The 20,254-nt window shown below is 36.4% G+C and overlaps 1 protein-coding gene across 7 annotated transcripts in view; it reads left to right on the top strand.

Annotated features, from left to right (window-relative positions):
* Nucleotides 1-20,254, top strand: part of TET2 (tet methylcytosine dioxygenase 2) — a 137,423-nt gene that overhangs the window by 75,032 nt on the left and 42,137 nt on the right. For all 7 annotated transcript variants that reach the window (XM_064384042.1, XM_064384041.1, XM_012436520.3 and 4 more), the window contains one exon: nucleotides 16,554-20,014. In XM_064384042.1, the coding sequence (XP_064240112.1) occupies nucleotides 16,600-20,014 (3,415 nt within the window). In that variant the 5' untranslated portion in view covers nucleotides 16,554-16,599. The remainder of the gene's footprint in view (nucleotides 1-16,553; nucleotides 20,015-20,254) is intronic.

Here is a 20,254-nt window from a genome sequence, read left to right as displayed (position 1 = left end):
GTTTGGCTAGTATTTCTGTGGGAGGTAGAAGAGGACAGATAGAATATTTTTAAAGCCAATAGAGTATTTTTAAATGAGTATTTTTAAAGCCAAATTGACTAAAACAAAAGGAATGTTTTATACATGTTTATTTCATTGTACTTCTTTGAAACGGGTCGTGGGGAGGAGAGTTAAGTTAAATATTGCTTTGAATTTTAATCAAAGTTCTTTCATGGAAATGTTAGTGCTTCTAGTAATAACAGTTCTATAATCTTTTTGAGTTAATCTGAAATCTTTTTTTTTCATCGTAATTCAGTGCTTATCTTAACTGGTGGATTTATTTTATGGTACCATCTTTATAAGATGGCATTTAAAATCAGATTTTTTTTATACCCCTGAAAGATGGATACGATAAAAGGGAAAGGGGGAGAGCTACAACTTTTAGGTGGTTGGTGATATTTGTTTATTGCTTCTGATTTACGTTTATATATTATATTCAAATATAAATTTTAAAAGTAATGATTTGCCACAGGTTAAAGCAGAACATTTATATGATATTTCCTAGTAGATGTTTTCCTCTAGAAAATCCTGTTTTTGTTCTATGAAAAATGCCATCAACATGGATCATTCACTAATTAATTTGAAGCTGTTTTCAAACAAAAAACTAATTCATCTTTTATAGGATTTAGTTATAATTATGATAACAGATGTATAGCTAAGTGTGTTGAACAAACTGTTGGTCACATCAGTCTTAAATGCATCATTCAGTGTGATGTGAATTTATATTTCCTGGGTAGGGCTAAGGTTATATGGAAATTTTTTAGTAGGTAGTTAAGTCTTATTTTGAATTCAAACGTTATTTTTAATAGAGACATGCATGGAAATGTATTTTTTGTTTGTCTTGAATGTTTAGATTTTATTTTTTTGTGTGTTCTTTCTTCTTTGTTCTCGTCCCTCCCTGCATTCCCGGTGAAGATACATATCAGTGCTATGCAACAATAAAGGAAGAATCACCCAAATTACATCCAGGAAATAGACCTTTCTCTTTATTTCAAAGGCATAACTTGGATAGTCTGTTTAGCTCATGGTGAAAAGAAGAAAGTAATGATTCTCTGTATTTGGGCAAAGTACAAGTGAAGAGCTTGAATAATTAGAACAGCAATATAATTGGAAGAAGTAAGATAGTTTTTACAAGTTAAATTTGAAGCTAAGGCAAAACTTGCATAGATAGATGTCCTTTGCTCTTGAAGATGAACTCAGAACTCTGCATCTAAGTGGTTATATGAATTTATACTCTCCTATTCCACAGGTTCTCATCAATGCCTCAAGATCTATGCACATATAAATTACATAAAATATATGCTACATCAGAATTAGGATTTTCCAAAGTATACTATTCCATGGAAATACTGGTTTTTCAGGGTGCTCTGTAAATAATGATCCCGTACCTCATTATGTCCAGGAAATGCCACATGTCACAGCACCTTTCTAGACATCCTATCATCATAGTACAGACTTCGAGGCCATGCATTAAAGAAAGTTTTAAATTTTTTAAAAATAAATTTTCAAACTTGAGCAAGGAACTTTATTCTCTCTCAGGTTGGTCCTCCCTTTTTAAAATTACACATTAACATCCTGAAGAACCAGTGTTCCATATGTAGATATTGCATATGATATTAATCTGTTTCAATAGTGTTGTTGTACATGTGTGTTCAGGTACATACACATTAGGACATATCTCTAGTTTATTAGCACTGCACTTATAAAGAGACACGAGAGAGACATCAAGAAGTAGATATTTATCATTGCCAGTTTTAGAGAATCATAGCATTTTAGAACACTAGACAACCTTGGATGTAATCGTGTTCATTTCCCTTATATTACATTATCGAATTTTAAAAATTGAGATGTGGGGTAGTTATGACTTGCTCACAAACCCACATTTAGAACCAAAACTCAGCTTTCTTGTTCTGACTAGCTATTTGTGTATGTATATGTTTTGTCTTCTCAATTAAATAACTAAAAATTCTTAAAGATAGAGACCATATTTTATACAACTTCTGAATCCCATAGATTATGTTCCCAGAAGAAACTTTTGTAATGAAAAAAGAAATATATGTGTGTGTATATATATATATATATATATAGTCTTTCTATTAATATTTTGATAATCTAAAATATGCTCTATAATTTTAGGTGATCTTAACCTGTTTATCAGAGTTTTTCAGATCAAAGAAAATTGATCTTCATCATGTATGAAAACATTAATGTATTTTTCTGATGAGCACATGGTTATATGATACTCTTTTAAAGCATCTATATAGTTGAAATTTGTCATTTTCCTAATATTTAACCCACTAGATAATTTATTTTACTCTTTCTTCTGATGGATTGAAATTATTTTGTTTATATTATGAAATAGTGTTGGCAGTTTTCGTTAGAACTGGCACATATTGAAATTTCTTAAGTTGATAGCCCATTGATGTGCAACTGGTTTAATGGCATCTCCATTATTAGTCTTTAAGTAGAATCTTCATCTTACTCTTGAATAACTGTAATATCCTACAAATTAACTAAAACATGATCATTGCTAGTTGTTCCAAAATAGGAAGAATAAAAATGACTAGATTTTAATGCTAACCAGTTGACTAAGACTAGATTAATATGAAGATGAATTTGTTCAAGTCTGTACAAAACTTCTCCAAAACATAGATGGCATGCCTTTTGAGGCAATGGTAGGGAACAAAACATTTTCAAGAAGTAGCAGATTTTAAGGATACAGTACAGTACATAATTACCAAAATGCCTGAGTTGCAAGGATTCCTGGTACAGAGTTTTTAAATAAAATGCTAGGTATGTCATGTTTGTTTCACATTAATATTTTAGAGCCTCCTGGGGATTCAACAATTTAGTTGACTCTGATATAGTTAATTTCTACCTTTTGATAGCTTTGTGGGGACTTTTTTGTCTGTTTTTGTTTTTTTATCATTCTTGATTTTAGGACTGACGATATGAGACAATGTATACAACAATAAATAATTATGCATTGATTAATTAAGATCATCTTGGTGAATTAGATGTTTATTATATAACTCAACTTTAAGATTTTGTTCAGCTCTCACGATCTGAATGAGATTTGCTCTTACTATATAGTAGTTAATACTGCAACCACTCCTCAATACTCTTGATTCCCCATTAGCTGCGCTATTATTTCTTTGTTTTTACCTTAGTACTCAACGTTTTCTTACCACACCACATAATTTACGTTCTTATTGTGTTTATTGTTTCTCTGCTCATTAGAATAACAGGTCCAAGAAGACAGGAATATTTGTCTTTTGTTCAGTGGTGTATTACTGGTGACTATAAGAGTGCCTGACACATAGAATATGTTCAATTAATATTTGTTGCATGAAAGAATGAATACCTTCACAGATTATTTTTATAACCCTACCAATGTCATTACATAACTACACTGAATGATTATGAGTCCTCCGAAAAATTACATAGAGTTCTTATATATTACTAGAAACCATTTGTTGGCCTTATGTAATGGTTCTATTGGAAAAATCATACCTCAGTATATAAAAATGAAGATTTTATTTTTCTACAATTGCCCCTCAAATACACTATTATAGTCTCCCTCACTCCTTTCTGCCGCTGGTGTCATCTTGACCAGATAATGTAATTTTTACAGCATTGTTTCCTTATTAGAACTTTTTTTTTTTTTTGAGACAGAGTTTTGCTCTTGTTACCCAGTCTGGAGTGCAATGGCGCGACCTTGTCTCACCGCAACCTCTGCCTCCTGGGTTCAAGCAATTCTCCTGCCTCAGCCTCCCAAGTAGCTGGGATTACAGGCGTGTGCCACTATGCCCAGCTAATTTTGTATTTTTAGTTGAGATGGGGTTTCTCCATGTTGGTCAGGCTGGTCTCGAACTCCCGACCTCAGGTGATCCACCCACCTAAGCCTCCCAAAGTACTGGGATTACAGGCATGAGCCACCACACCTGGCTTATTAGAACAATTTATTTTAGTCTGAAACAGTCCTATTTATTTTAAAACTCCAACTCAAGCCTGAGTCAATGTTCTTCTTCTCCCAGGACAAACTTAAACTCTGGCTCCAACCCTTGGCGTTGAGAGTAGGAAAACCTCACTCCAGATACCTCCTCTCCCTCTCTACCTTGAGCACCAGTGCCTAGGAGATTTGTCAGGACTGAGGAAGGACGAAAAGGAGCTCAGGGCTCCTTATGCACCTGAACAAGACTGCAGGACTTTGGATGTTGCTATTTTTCTGCTGGACATTGACTGGCTATTGGATGCCCTCTATGATGCAGGCATCCAAATATTGGCTCTCTCTTGACACAGATGGAAGGTTCTTTAGAGAGGCCTACAAGGGCTCTTGCTGCATGGTACCCTGATATGAGAGATCTGTCCCCATCTCTTCTATCACTATCGCTGCTTCAGCTTTGCCCACTGAGTCCACCCCGCAGTTTCTTTCTGCTGGGGCTTCCTTGCCCCAGACGGATTCTTAGAGCATGACCAAGCCAGAACAACTTCTCAAGTGTTTTTAGTACACTTTTATTTAATTGAAAGTTTCAAGCATTGGATGATGTAAGTGTATCCAGGACAGTGTTCCAGTAAAGACAATGAGCTCACAATTATCCATTCTAATAATAGGAGTCAACCAAAATAGAAAAATCTGAATTTTTGAAATAATTTATGAGAAACAATTAGTATTTGTGACAAGTTATATTTCTAATTATTTTTGATTATCTTTTTTAAACTATAATTTCCTTCAGTACAAACTAGTTTGGTGAGACTTGGAGAAAGTCCAGGACTGAGCCCAAATTCAAGAAACAATTCCAGGTTTGACAGATACGTGGATAATAGAGAAATGACAAAAGATCATACCCATTTTACCAATTAGAAACTGGTTGGTTAACTTGGGTTGCAAACTGAAGGCAGATTTATACTAAACTGGCAGGTGTCTCCACATCTTAAATACAGATCTCTGTGTCTGAGCTAATGTGCCTCTAATCTTCAGTGGCATTCCTCTGAATTCTCCTCCCTCAAATCTGTACATTATTCAAGTTTGTTTATACTGCCATTTTAAGAAACGCATTTTAAAACTTTAAACATGGGAATTCAATAGTCCCTACTGAGGATTACGAAAAACCTGACAAAGCCTCCTGTGCACGTGATTTAAATTAGCAGCAGTGCGCACGCTGTATGTGTGTGTGTGCAGCTACTTGTCCAATGAACAGGTTTTCAGAAATGGAGGAACTTTCTCTGAGGACTTTGATATATTTGTGTGTTCAGCAGTCCTTTTTCAAGAGATGTGAAGTATATCTTCACAGATTTCTTCATACTAAGATAGAAAGTTCTTATAGAGTGAGAAATATTAAAGTTAGCTTTGCCTTAAAATGTTAATTCACCTTACAGTCTCCATACTTAATCCATATAGGAAGCATATTATATTCCAGGCCTAACATGTAGCTTGGATACATTAATTCTGCTGTTGAAAAATACATGTTTTGGGTTATATTTTTCTTTAAAATTTTAGCTTTCATATTTAAATATTAAATAATGTTAATTTAAATTAGTGAAGAATACTTTTTAATTTTATAAGAAATGCCCTATTTAAAAAAACACTTTGTTTACCTCAAGAGTGAAACTTGGCAACCATACCAATATTACAGAGTAATTTTAAGAGTCAAACTAAGTGGACCAAACTTAATAGATGCAGAAGATAAGAATTTAAACCAGCATTTTCCTCAGGATTTTAGAACACTATCCAGAGAGAAATTTAATAGACAATAATGAAGTCCTTTGCACTGCACACATCTTGAAATAAGTGTATAATTGACACAAGCTATGTCCCATTTTGATAGGAAGAATCCAAAATAGTTTTGGAGAATAGTGCCATCTATGCAGGAAGTGTGGCCATATACATCATCTTTACTCAGGGTTTTCCATGTCAAGAAATATTTAATTCCTAACACCCTGAATTAATAGACGTAAAGCCTGTCAGTGGAAGTGACAGAGATATACAGTAAGTCTCGTAAGTTTGATGCTGAAACATAGTGCCTTTAGTAGATACAGTCCCCATAAGTAAGCAGTCTGAAGTATTTACCCTCAGTAATCTGAATATATAAACAAACAGGACTCATGATGGTAGAGTATTTTATATATTCTTGTAGTATTAGGACATACAAAAAAATTTTATAGAAAAGAATAATTTACTGCCTTACAGTATGGCAACTATACAAATCTATAAATTGTCTGTTTTGTCGCCTTAAAAAAAAGTTGACATAAAATTTAAATGATTTGTATTTTTTCTCTGAGAGCAATAAAAGATATACCACCTAGAAAATCAATAAACCAAAAAATAAGAGCAAAATCAACCCCTCTTCGCAAATTTGAGCATCATCTACAGCTTTATGGTGAGAGATACAGCTACCGTTCCTGAGTAATCCAAAGAGTCAAATGGTATTGAGCAAAATTACAACTCTAAATGCATATTGGTGAAATGAGATGCTGATCCATTTGCACACTAATGTGCTATTTTTAAGTCATGCATCATGGCATCTTCAAAGAGGCCTGTCATAATTATGATGGATTAGACTGCAGAGTCAGTCCTAGATGCAGTAATTGTTTCACAGATGCTGCCGATGCGACTTGAATTTATAATAAATTATTTTCAGAGAGGCAGGAGAACGAACAAAATCAAATGAAAGCTGCTGTGGCCAGAACCTGTTTTGGTCTTAGGAAACCAAAATGTTAGCTACTAGTCAAAAGGCCAGTATTTTCAATTGAGACAGACATGCTTCATTAATGTGTACCCCTGACATAGAAGATAAAGGTTAACATAATTGACATCTCAGCCAGTATCTCTCTCTCTCATAGCTTATGAAAAATCTCTATCTCATAGCTTGTGAAAAATTGTTCTGAAGCATTAGCTGAAATTATCAAGTGGCCATACGATAATTGTTTCATGTTTCTATTTATGTTAAATTGCCTGGTTATAATTTGACCTTTAGAATTTCTGAAAAATATGGTGGTATTTATAGTAAATAGAACTATTCTTTTTGGTTCGTTGGAAGTCCATGCATTACAAAGAACATTAGATTATTAGAATAAAAGGATAGACATACATTATATGACTAGTGGGATCTAAATTATGACCTTTTAAAATTGTGATTTAATTAATATCTGTCATTTAGGCAAATGACAATTTCTAAAACTGCCTTTTTAGACTTTAAAAAAAGACCAAAGTTCTGACAACTTTAGCATTACATTTTGTTCATTCTTAAAGTTTAATTCATTCTGCTGCCTTTTTGGTAAACCTATGAAGAAACCTCATGCTGCACCACATAGTAAAAAATCGTGTGTGTGTGTGTTTAGGTGTGGTTTGAATAATGAGCTTTGTGTTATATTTTGATCAGCAACTATAAGTTTTTAGGGAAGCAGATAAACACGCCTTTTCCTAGGTTAAGCGTTCAGTAATCAGAAGAGCTTCCACAAGTCATTTGTTGTCTTACTAGTTTGTTTTTTTAATTGCACTCTATTGAGTTTTTAATTTGGTATTCTCTGTGCTTGCTGATTACAGATCCACATTTCTACCTAGATCACTGGTTCTCTACCTCAGTAATGTTGTAGGTATCTTTGATAAACATTTGTTGTCAGCCTTTTATAACTACCTTTGACTTAGTGGGACATGTTTTTCTCTCATACTATGGCAAGAAGAAATGAAGTTAAATTTTACAAGAGTGACTTGGGTGGCTGACGTGCCCACATTGACAAGACAAGTGCCCTGCTTTTCCCTCTCCTGTGTTCCCATGCCACTTCAATAGTCTCATTGCCTCAACATCACCACAGTGCAGGATATAGGTACCTTTGTGTTAGCTCCATGCCATAGCAACTGCACTGAGTGAGGATTCAACTCAGTGCAGCGAGACAGAAAATAGTATTTTTTCAAAGTGACTGAAAAAAATAAATGGACTGGCCAGGCGCAGTGGCTCATGCCTGTAATCCCAGCACTTTGGGAGGCCAAGGCAGGCAGATCACAAGGTCAGGAAATTGAGACCATCCTGGCCAACATGGTAAAACCCCGTCTCTACTAAAAATACAAAAATTGGCAGGGTGTGATGGTGTGTGCCTGTAATCCCAGCTACTCGGGAGGCTGAGACAGGAGAATCGCTTGAATCTCTGAGAGGCAGAGATTGCAGTGAGCTGAGATTGTGTCACTGCACCCCAGCCTGGTGACAGAGCGAGACTCCATCTCAAAAAAAATAAATAAAAGTAAATGAGCGAATGTGTCTTGAGCTCCAGTTCTCTTAGTGACATTACCAGGGGAGATTTATAAATCATTCTCAAATATTCTAGAGAAAAGTCATCAGCAGTCCAGCATTGCAGAGATAATCTAGGAAGGCAGCTGCAAATTCCATGTCCTAAAAGTTTACATTTTCTTTTTTATTCTATCCCAAACCACATAAAGAAATGATTCATTGGCAAAAGATAAGCAAAATGCCCTTAATCATATACACACCTACAGATACACAACCAAAATACTTTTTTAAAAATCCTAAACCTTAAAAAAAATGCTTAAATTTTTGGCTAAATATGAATTTAATAACAAAACTTACTCCCTGAATTATGCATTTTTCTTAGTATTATGTGGTGGGAAGAGCTTCAAAGAGCTGCCAGAGTGCCTAGGCCTAGCCCCTGTGGGAGCCACTGTTTTGATGCTTCACCAAGAGCAGATTCCTCAGTTTTCACATCTTTAAAATGGGAAAATGGTACTAGATCCTTGCTGCTACTCTAAAATATTTATAGAGTGTTAGGATCATTGTTACATATTATTACTCATATTTGAGCATCACTTTAGAATTTCTTAGCCTTATGATGTGGTTTGGACGTTGGCTCCTCTAGATCTCCTGTTGAAATATAAACCTGTGTTGGATCGAGGCCTGCGGGAGGCATTTGGGTTATTGGGACAGATCCCTCATAGCCTGGTGCTGTCCTCCTGATAGTGAGTTCTGAAGAGATGTGGTTGTTTAAGGGTGTGTGGCACCTACCCCTCCCTCCCTCCTTCCCTCTCTCTCTTGCTCCCACTCCCGTCGTGTGAATTGCCTGCTTCCCTTTTGCTTTCTGCCATGATTGTAAGCTTTGTAAGGCCTCACCCAGAGCAGATGCCAGTGGTATGCCTCCTGTACAGCCTGCAGAACCATGAGCCAATTAAACCTATTTTCTTATGAATTATCCAGACAGGTATTTCTTTATAGCAACTCATGAACAGCCTAACATACCTTTCAAACGGTTAAAATGCTATTTAGTCATTCTAGGAGCAAGAGCTCTTTGTCCAGTAGAATTCTAGAAATAAAGATGCCAAAATAATATGGCATGTGTTTGATCTCACGGAAATTTCATTTTTATTTTCAAAAGGAGGAAAAAGTAATATAATTTATTAATATTCTGGTAGCTCTAACAGTGCTTAAACCAATTCTCAAGGGCACATTGTGAAATTTTCAAGAATTGCATGAGCTGTAGGTTGATAACGTGATACCAGTTATAATCCATGAGAGCATCTCTTAAGGAATATTTTAAAAACTGTCTATTCATTCTTAAATTTTAACTAAATGTGGTGAGTGAAGTATTGACATCATGAAAATCATCCCTGGGTAAACAATCAGTCACTCCAGGTTTTCCCAAAAGTTCTTCTGTCTCTGTTCTTGTATATAAACTTCATACCCAGTTTAATAACCCCCCAAAAGTCCTTAATTTTATTAGCCAGCATCCTCTTAGGAAGATACTGTCTTCTAGTAAAGTTGCTTCTCATTCTAAAATAAAAATTGTTTGCATCTAGGGAATGATTTTTATAGGTAGAATCTTATTTGGCATGGACTATTGTGAATACCATGAATTACAATGTATGGACCTTCAATAGCTGACTTTAAAAAGTATTTGAATATTTAGATGCACAATAGAATAGTATCTTGATTAATATTGTACACCATATTAAATTTATGTTCTCTGGTATAGGAAGAAATAGAAGGATGTTTAATTTCAACTAAAAAAGTCAATCATGATAATTCAAAATATTTCTGATGAGTCACTTATAAGAGCAGATATGGATGAATTAAAATTCTGTTTTTGTTCTTAGTCTCTGAGAAGCAAAAATCACAGATATAATCTCTATAGCAAAAATTTATATTTATCTGAAAAACAGTTTAACTCTGAAAAAGTTTTCTTCTTTGCAATCATTTAAATTTGTAAAAAAAATTCATTATTCTACTTTGAGTAGCAGGTAAATATCTACAAAAATTCACCTTTGAAGGTTTTTTTATCTTATGCAAAAATTATTGACTTTATGTAGGCTTTTTATGCAAGCTTGAAAACACTGTGTAAATGACCCCATAAAAACTACAGCACAAAAGCTTTTTCAGTATTTCTATAATGAGCAAAATGCATAGGTCTCATTTCCTTCTTTTTTATTAAACAAAATGATACTTTATCAACATCAGTATAAAAGCACTAAGAGCTTGAAAGAATAGTGTGTGAGTGGGTTACTAGATCATAGTATTCCAGGGTATGTATATAAAAAGTGTGATTTGGCCCATATTAAAGTAAAATAAAATACTGCCTTTTTCTCCCTCTAAAATAGCAGTTTATTAGTTTAAATTTCCTGAAATAAGATTTATAGACCAATAACAAATTGTCCTCATTCTAACATAACTTTCCTGCCCTTCCTGTGAAAAGGTTAACCATTAAACTTTTCACATCCAATGGCTGTATAAAGAAAGGACTTGCCGTCACAGACAAATAGTTCTGTATAATGTTTAAAAATGGCTATTGTGTTTAAAACTCCATATTGAATTACAATTTCATTTTAAGTCACCTTCATTTCTTCTTAGTAGCTATTATTAGACTCAAAGGATTTTCCCTTGACACTTTAAAGAATGTCCAAAATTATGTGGAATGGATCATAATAAAGAGTAATGTATTAAATGCTTAAAATATTTTATACCTCAGAAAGTAGAAAAATATGTATTATGTACAGATCCTACAAGTTTTCTATAACATCATAAATGTACACATGTATGTACATGTAAATACCTTTCGATTGGTCTATATATGAATTGGTTTTACAGTTACCAAAAGAAAAGTGTTTTTTGTAGTATCTGGACAGCTAATTGACTTCATCTCTGCAGGATTTATTTAGGTTTATTTCTATGCTCCTTGATTTTGAAGAAGCCTCTTATATCAAAAACTACAAATCAATTTTCAATTTTCATGATTTTAAGACCTAAAGTTTCTATACTAGGTGTTATTGATGATTAAGAGTATTTGTCTCACCCAAATTTTCTACTTTTTCAATAGAAACATAATGTAAGCCACATATGGAATTTAAAATTTTCTAGTACTCACATTAAAACAAGTGAAAAAGAAACAAATTGATGATACATTTGATTTAACCTAATATATTCAAAATAGTTCAACAGGTCATATTTTTTAATTGAGTATTTTTGTGGTTTTTTTTTCACACTAAATCTTTGAAATCCAAACTAAATGTTTACACATATACCACATCTCAATTTGGAGTAGACACATTTTAAGGGCTCAGTAGCTGTATGTGACTCACCACTGTGTTGGATGATGCGTGTCTATACCGTCTCTTAATGTATGGGAGGAAGTAAGTCTAGCAGAAATAAAGACATCATGTTGTTGTTTTTCTTTGTCCAATATTAATTCTAACTTTTAATGTTAATTCTGTTTTTTTTTTTTTGAGATGGAGTCTCGCTCTGTTGCCAGGCTGGAGTGCAGTGGCACGATCTAGCCTCACTGCAACCTCCACCTCTCAGGTTCAAGCAGTTCTCTTGCCTGAGCCTCCCTAGTAGCTGGGACCACAGGCCCGTGCCACCACACCCAGCTAATTTTTGTATTTTTCAGTAGAGGTGGGGTTTCGCCATGTTGGCCAGGATGGTCTCGATCTCTTGACCTCATGATTAACCTGCCTTGGCCTCCCAAAGTGCTGGGACTTACAGGTGTGAGCCACTGCGCCTGGCCTTTTATTATATTAAGTAATACACATACTTGCAAGTTTTTTTTTTTTAAAGACAGATAGTTAAAAGTAATCTCCCTTCCAGTGCTTTTCTCCAGCTGCCCTATTCCTTTTTCTGGAGGCAAATTATTATGACCAGTTTGTTATATATTCTCCAGAGATGATTTTTATATTTTTTAAATAAATGTATAGGTTGTAGCATTCTTATATAAACTGTTGTGCAGCTTCCTTTATTCCATTTAATTACTTGGAGGTACTTCCATCTGAAAATACAGAGACACTCATTTTAATAGCTATATGGTATTATGTTGTGTGGCTGTACCATAAATTATTTAACCTAACCATTACTGATGTAGGTTGTTTCTAACCTTTTGTTATTCCAAAAGATTGTGCCTACATCATTTAATGTATATATGAGCATATTTGTCAGGTAATTTTTTTTTTCTTGAGACAGTGTCTCACTCTGTTGCCCAGGCTGGAGTGCAGTAGCACAATCTCGGCTCACTGCAACCTCCACCTCCCGGGTTCAGGTGATTCTCCTGCCTCAGCCTCCCGAGTAGCTGGGATTACAGGCACCCACCACTATGCCCTGCTAGTTTTTGCATTTTTTTAAAGTAGAGACAAGGTTTCACCATGTTGGTCAGGTGGGTCTCAAACTCCTGGTCTCAAGTGATCCGCCCGCCTCCGCCTTCCAAAGTGCTGGGATTATAGGCACGAGCTACCATGCCTGGCTTGTCAGATAAATTCTTAAAAGAGCCAAGGAACGTGTTTCTGAAACTTTGTACATATTACCAAATTGTCATTCTACATGATATTTGTGGCAATTTTGACTCTCAAAAACCATCTAAGAGTGTATCTGTTTTCCCACATGCATGCCAAACATAGGATAGTATTAAACTTACTGATCTTCACTAATTTGAGAAGAGAAAAACTGTGTCTTATTGCAGTTTTAATTTGCATTTCTTTTTATGAGCAATGGTAGACATCTTCTTAAATACTTAAGAGCCATTCACACTTTATTTTCTATGAACTATCCATGTCCTCTTTCCATTTTTCTAGTAGGTGGTTAATCATCTATTTGTAGGAGTCCTATATGTTAAGAAAAGTTTTACACAACTTCTAACTCTTTTTACATGTTTATTTGGCACACATAAATTTTAGCAACATTTCCCATCTTTTATGAATTCTAGATTTTGTGTCACAAAAAAAGAACTTACCCAGTCATTAGATTTAAGTTTTCTTAGATTGTTTTTAACTTTTTTTAGGGTTTTATTTTCTATATTCAAATATTAATCTAGAATTTATCTTAGGATAAGGTGTACAGGATTGATCTCATTTTATCACCTTTTCAGGAGACTACCTACTTGTTCTAATATCATGTATGTCTTTGAAATGCGATCCTGATCGCAGCATATTTCTGTGTTTGGGTCTATTTTTGAACATTCTGTTTTAGTCCATTGATCATATTAATATTATATGTGTAAACACAAGCTGTTTTAAGTATAGTAGCTTTTGTTGCATTTAAATATCTTTTGACTACCAGGCCCCATGTAATTCTTTATCAGAATACCCCTGGCTACCCAACTGATTTATTTTTCCACATGAACTTTAGAGTCAGCTTCCTCAATTCCTCAAAATATTGTCCAAATACTTTTAGTAAGAGTATATTAAGTGAATAATTTGACAACTATCTAAGAACATATTATAGCTTTTCACTTGTTTTGTTTTTATACTTATATATTACTTAGTACAGTTTTAAAGTTACATTAAAATAGGTCTTGGACACAGGGAGGGGAGCACTATACATGGGGGTCTGTTGTGGGGGAGTGGGGTGACAGCGGGGGGGTGGGGAATTGGGGAGGGATAGCATGGGGAGAAATGCCAGATATGGGTGAAGGGGAGGAAGGCAGCAAATCACACTGCCACGTATGCACCTAAGCAACAACCTTGCATGTTTTTCACATGTACCCCAAAACCTAAAATGCAATTAAAAAAAAAAAAAAAAAAAAAATAGGTCTTCTACATTTTTCAAAATTATTCCTAGTGTATTAATTTCTTCTATTGTAACTACAGTATTTTATTTCAGTAAAGCTTCTGACTGGTTGTTGCTCATCAAGGCTATGAATTTTTCTTCAGCTACTTTACTGAATTGTCACAAACTGTAACCATTTTTTACTTGATTCTCTAGATTGATCTGTTATCATTATCTGTAAGCAATGATAACTTTAGTGTTGCTTTTCAGTGTTTATATTCTTATTTCTTCTATTTCATTCTTGTTTATCAAGTGATAGCTGTTTTAATAGAATTATTTTTCACCCAAAGAGGAAATAGTCTTGATTTTTTTCTACTTATATTTTAAGAATAAATATAATGAGAAAAACTGTGAGGAAATAAAGTAGACACCTTATACAATGGATTATTAAACTTTTTTAGTGCCATTTCTTCTGGCTTTCTCTATTATTGGGACTCTGAAATCTTCATTAGTACTACTCTCAAAGGTGTTTGAATAAATGAAATCAGATTCAGGGATACAAGTGCAGGTTATACAGGTAAATTGCATGTCTTGGGGGTTTGATGTACAGACTATTTTGTCACCCAGGTAATAAGCATAGTAGTTGATAGGTAGTTTTTGGATCCTCTCCCTTCTCCCATTCTCAGGTAATCCCCAGTGTCTGTTGTTTCCCCTCTTTGTGTCCATGTGTTCTGTTGTTTAGCTGCCACTTAGAAGAACATGTGGTATTTTTCTGTTCCTGTGTTAGTTTGCTTAGGTTAATGGCCTCCAGCTCCATCCGTGTTGCTGCAAAGAACATGATCTTGTTCTTTTTCATGGCTGTGTAGGATTCCATTGTGGATATGTAACACTTTTTCTTTATTCACTCTACCACTTATGGGCATTCAGGTTGATTCTATGTCTTTGCTATTGTGACTAGTGCTGTGATGAACATATGCATGCAATGTGTCTTTATGGTAATAAAATGATTTATATCACTTTGGGTCATATATTGAATAATGGGATTGCTCGGTCAAATGGCAATTTTAAGTCCTCTGAGGAACTGCTTCACTGCTTTACACAATGGCTGAACTAGTTTATATTCCCACAAGCGATAAGTGGATAAGTGTTCCCTTTTCTCCACAAGAATGATTAATTCTTTTAGAGAGTCAAAGATGGAGTCCTAGGGAAGATGATATCTGAGGCAGGTTTAGAGTTCTGTATAGAGTCATTGGGCAAATAAGGGGATTAAGAAGGCATTCTAGGCAGACAGAAAAGCAAAGGCATGAAGCTCTGAAACAGCTTACTATGTTTGGATATGTATAAGCTGTTGTTATTGTTGGAGTATAAACTGTAAGAAAGAGTAGGAGGAGAGAAAAACACACCCTGCATGTGGAAAAAAAAACATTTAAATTAAACAGAATTCTCAAAAGAATTGAGCAGCCAGACCCTGTAGAGGAAAACATAGAATCACCTAGAAAGGATATTTCATAAATTATGCTTTTCACCCCTATTTTGTCACCTGGAATATTGATAATACTGAAGGGAATGTGCCTTATCTCTCAGGTGTATTTGGATGAAATAGCTTGAGAATCATGCAGGCAAGTTGAAGCCAGTGTGTTAAAGAGAATGTGGCATCAGCATCAGATTTGCATTTTAGAACATTCCTTTTGAAAACAAATTGAAGGGAAGATTAAAGGGCTGGTGGGGAAGGGCAGACTGGACTAGGGGAGAACCTTCCGGAAAGCTACTGCAGGCCCGGCACGGTGGCTCACACCTATAATCTCAGCACTTTGGGAGGCCAAGCTGGGCGGATAAGCTGAGGTCAGGAGTTCAAGACCAACCTGGCCAACATGGCAAAACCCTGTCTCTACTAAAAATACAAAAATTAGCTGGGCATGGTGACAGGCACCTGTAATCCCAGCTACTGGGGAGGCTGAGGCAGGAGATCACTTGAACCTGGGAGGTGGAGGTTGCCGTGAGCCAAGATCATGCCACTGCACTCCAGCCTGGCAACAGAGTGAGAATCCATCTCCAAAAAAAAAGCTACTGCAGTAGATCAGGAGACACAGTGATGAAGATGTGAGCTATGAAGTAGCAGTCAAGATGATTAAAGGAATATACAGGAAGTAGAGTTGATAGAATTTAGCAAGTGATTAGATAAATGAAGTGCTAGAAAAAAGAAAAGGTGATTTTTTTTCTATTGTTTTTAGCATTTGGACAAAAAGGAATTATTTGGGAAGGAAACTGATGCTAATAACTAAGAGTATGAACTTCCCACATAAGCTGGTAATTTTGATCACCCTCGTTCTCCACGACCATAAGTATTTGAGAGTTGATAGGAAGACAAGAATGGTTATTTCCTGAGTAGCTGTCAGTTGTCACTATGAAACATGAAAATGCATGATCGGTTTGCTATGCCTAGGTATTCCAATATTTATACTCAGTTAACTCCTTAAGATATATTAGTATTAAATGTGTGTATTTATATAAACGCATTTTAATTTTTGTTTCCATGCTCTTTAGAATTCATCCAGAGGGCAGCCTTGTGGATGGCCCCGAAGCAAGCCTGATGGAACAGGATAGCACCAACCATGTTGAGGGCAACAGACTAAGTCCATTCCTGATACCATCGCCTCTCATTTGCCAGACAGAACCTCTGGCTACAAAGCTCCAGAATGGAAGCCCACTACCCGAGAGAACTCATGCAGAAGTAAATGGAGACACCAAGTGGCAGTCTTTCAAAAGTTATTATGGAATACCCCATATGAAGGGAAGCCAGAATAGTCGGGTGAGTCCTGACTTTATACAAGAAAGTAGAGGGTATTCCAAGTGTTTGCAAAATGGAGGAATAAAACGCACAGTTAGTGAACCTTCTCTCTCTGGGCTCCATCAGATCAAGAAATTGAAACAAGACCAAAAGGTTAATGGAGAAAGACATAACTTCGGGGTAAGCAAAGAAAGAAATCCAGGTGAAAGCAGTCAACCAAATGTCTCCTATTTGAGTGATAAGAAAGAATCTGTGAGCTCTGTACACCAAGAAAATGCAGTTAAAGATTTTACCAGTTTTTCAACACATAACCGCAGTGGGTCTGAAAATCCAGAGCTTCAGATTCTGAATGAGCAGGAGGGGAAAAGTGCTAATTGCCATGACAAGAACATCGTATTACCTAAAAACAAGGCAGTGCTAATGCCTAATGGTGCTACAGTTTCTGCCTCTTCCATGGAACACACACATGGTGAACTCCTGGAAAAAACACTGTCTCAATATTATCCAGATTGTGTTACCATTGCGGTGCAGAAAACCACATCTCACATGAATGCCATTAACAGTCAGGCTACTAATGAGTTGTCCTGTGAGATCACTCATCCATCGCATACCTCAGGGCAGATCAATTCCGCACAGACCTCTAACTCTGAGCTGCCTCCAAAGCCAGCTGCAGTGGGGACTGAGGCCTGTGTTGCCGACGATGCTGATAATGCCAGTAAACCAGCTGCAATGCTAGATACCTGTCCCTTTCAGAAACCAGAACAACTACAACTACAACAACAAAAATCAGTTTTTGAGATATGCCCATCTCCTGCAGAAACTAATCACATCCGAGGAACCACAAAGCTAGTGTCTGGTGAAGAATTCTGTTCAGGTTCCAGCAGCAATTTGCAAGCTCCTGGTGGCAGCTCTGAACGGTATTTAAAGCAAAATGAAATAAATGGTGCTTACTTCAAGCAAAGCTCAGTGTTCACTAAGGATTCCTTTTCTGCCACTACCACACCACCACCACCATCACAATTGCTTCTTTCTCCCCCTCCTCCTCTTTCACGGGTTCCTCAGCTTCCTTCAGAAGGAAAAAGCACTCTGAATGGTGGAGTTTTTGAAGAACACCATCACTACCCCAACCAAAGTAACACAACACTTTTAAGAGAAGTGAAAATAGAGGGTAAACCCGAGGCACCGCCTTCCCAGAGTCCTAATCCATCTACACATGGATGCAGCCCTTCTCTGATGCGTTCTGAAAGGCCTCAGAATAACTGTGCTAACAGGAATGACGTACAGACTGCAGGGACGATGACTGTTCCATTGTGTTCTGAGAAAATAAGACTAATATCAGAACAGCTCAAGCATAACCCACCAATTTTTGGTAGCAGTGACCACTTACAGGACCACTGCCAGCAGCTGATGAGAAACAAAGAGCAAGAGATTCTGAAGGCTCGAAACAAGGAACAAACACGAGATCTTTTGCCCCCAACACAGCACTATCTGAAACCAGGATGGATTGAATTGAAGGCCCCTCATTTTCACCAAGCCGAATCCCATCTAAAACGTAATGAGGCATCACTGCCATCAGTTCTTCAGTATCAATCCAATCCTTCCAATCAAATGACCTCCAAACAATACACTGGAAATTCCAACATGCCCGGAGGGCTCCCAAGGCACACTTACACCAAGAAAACGACACAGCTGGAGCACAAGTCACAAATGTACCAAGCTGAAATGAATCAAGGGCAATCCCAAGGTACAGTGGACCAACATCTCCAGTTCCAAAAACCTTCACACCAGGTGCACTTCTCCAAAACAGACCATTTACCCAAAGCTCATGTGCAGTCAGTGTGTGGCACTAGATTTCATTTTCAACAAAGAGCAGATTCCCAGACTGAAAAACTTACGTCCACATTGTTGAAACAGCACTTGAATCAACAGGCTTCAGAGACTGAGCCATTTTCAAACTCACATCTTTTGCAACATAAGCCTCATAAACAGGCAGCACAGACACAACCATCCCAGAATTCACATCTCCCTCAAAACCAGCAACAGCAGCAAAGATTACAAATAAAGAATAAAGAAGAAATACTCCAGACTTTTCCTCACCCCCAAAGCAACCATGATCAGCAAAGAGAAGGATCGTTCTTTGGGCAGATTAAAGTGGAAGAATGTTTTCATGGTGAAAATCAGTATTCAAAATCAAGTGAGTTCCAGACTCATAATGCCCAAATGGGACTGGAGGAAGTACAGAATATGAACAGTAGAAATTCCCCTTATAGTCAGACCATGAAATCAAGTGCATGCAAAGTACAGGTTTCTTGTTCAAACAATATACACCTCGTTTCAGAGAATAAAGAACAGACTACACATCCTGAACTTTTTGCGGGAAGCAAGACCCAAAACTTGCATCACATGCAATATTTTCCAAATAATGTGATCCCAAAGCAAGATCTTCACAGGTGCTTTCAAGAACAGGAACAGAAGTCACAACAAGCTTCAGTTCGACAGGGATATAAAAGTAGAAACCAAGATATATCTGGTCAACAAGGTGCACAACTTGCTCAGCAAAGGTACTTGATACATAACCAAGCAAATGCTTTACCTGTGCCTGACCAGGGAGGAAGTCACACTCAGACCCCTCCCCAGAAGGACATTCAAAAGCATGCTGCGCTAAGGTGGCATCTCTTACAGAAGCAAGAACAGCAGCAAACACAGCAGTTTCAAACTGAGTCTTGCCATAGTCAGATGCATAGGCCAATTAAGGTGGAACCTGGATCCAAGCCACATGCCTGTATGCACGCAGCACAACCAGAAAACAAAACATGGAAAAAGGTAACTAAGGAAGAGATTCCACCTCCAAGCTGTGATAATGTGCAGCAAAAGAGCATCATTGAGACCATGGAACAGCATCTGAAGCAGTTTCAGGTCAAGTCGTTATTTGACCATAAGGCTCTTACTCTCAAATCACAGAAGCAAGTAAAAGTTGAAATGTCAGGGCCAGTCACAGTTTTGACTAGACAAACCACTGCTGCAGAACTTGATAGCCACACCCCAGCTTTAGAGCAGCAAGCAACTTCTTCAGAAAAGACACCCACCAAAAGAACAGCTGGTTCTGTTCTCAATAATTTTATAGAGTCACCTTCCAAATTACTAGATACTCCTATAAAAAATTTATTGGATACACCTGTCAAGACTCAGTATGATTTCCCATCATGCAGATGTGTAGGTAAGTGCCAACAATGTACTGAGACACATGGTGTTTATCCAGAATTAGCAAATTTATCTTCAGATATGGGATTTTCTTTCTTCTTTTTTTTTTAATCTTGAGTCTGGCAGCAATTTGTAAAGGCTCATAAAAATCTGAAGCTTACATTTTTTGTCTTTAAATTACCAGTGCTTGTGTCTTGTGAAAGAGAACTTCACTTACATTCAGTTTTTCAAAAAAAAAATTAAATAATTATGCATG

Source organism: Aotus nancymaae, unplaced genomic scaffold, assembly GCF_030222135.1.
Source record: "Aotus nancymaae isolate 86718 unplaced genomic scaffold, 86718_ANA_hifiasm-v0.15.2.pri h1tg000033l, whole genome shotgun sequence".
Classification (NCBI taxonomy): Eukaryota; Metazoa; Chordata; class Mammalia; order Primates; family Aotidae; genus Aotus; species Aotus nancymaae.
This window is presented reverse-complemented; position numbering and strand designations above follow the sequence as displayed.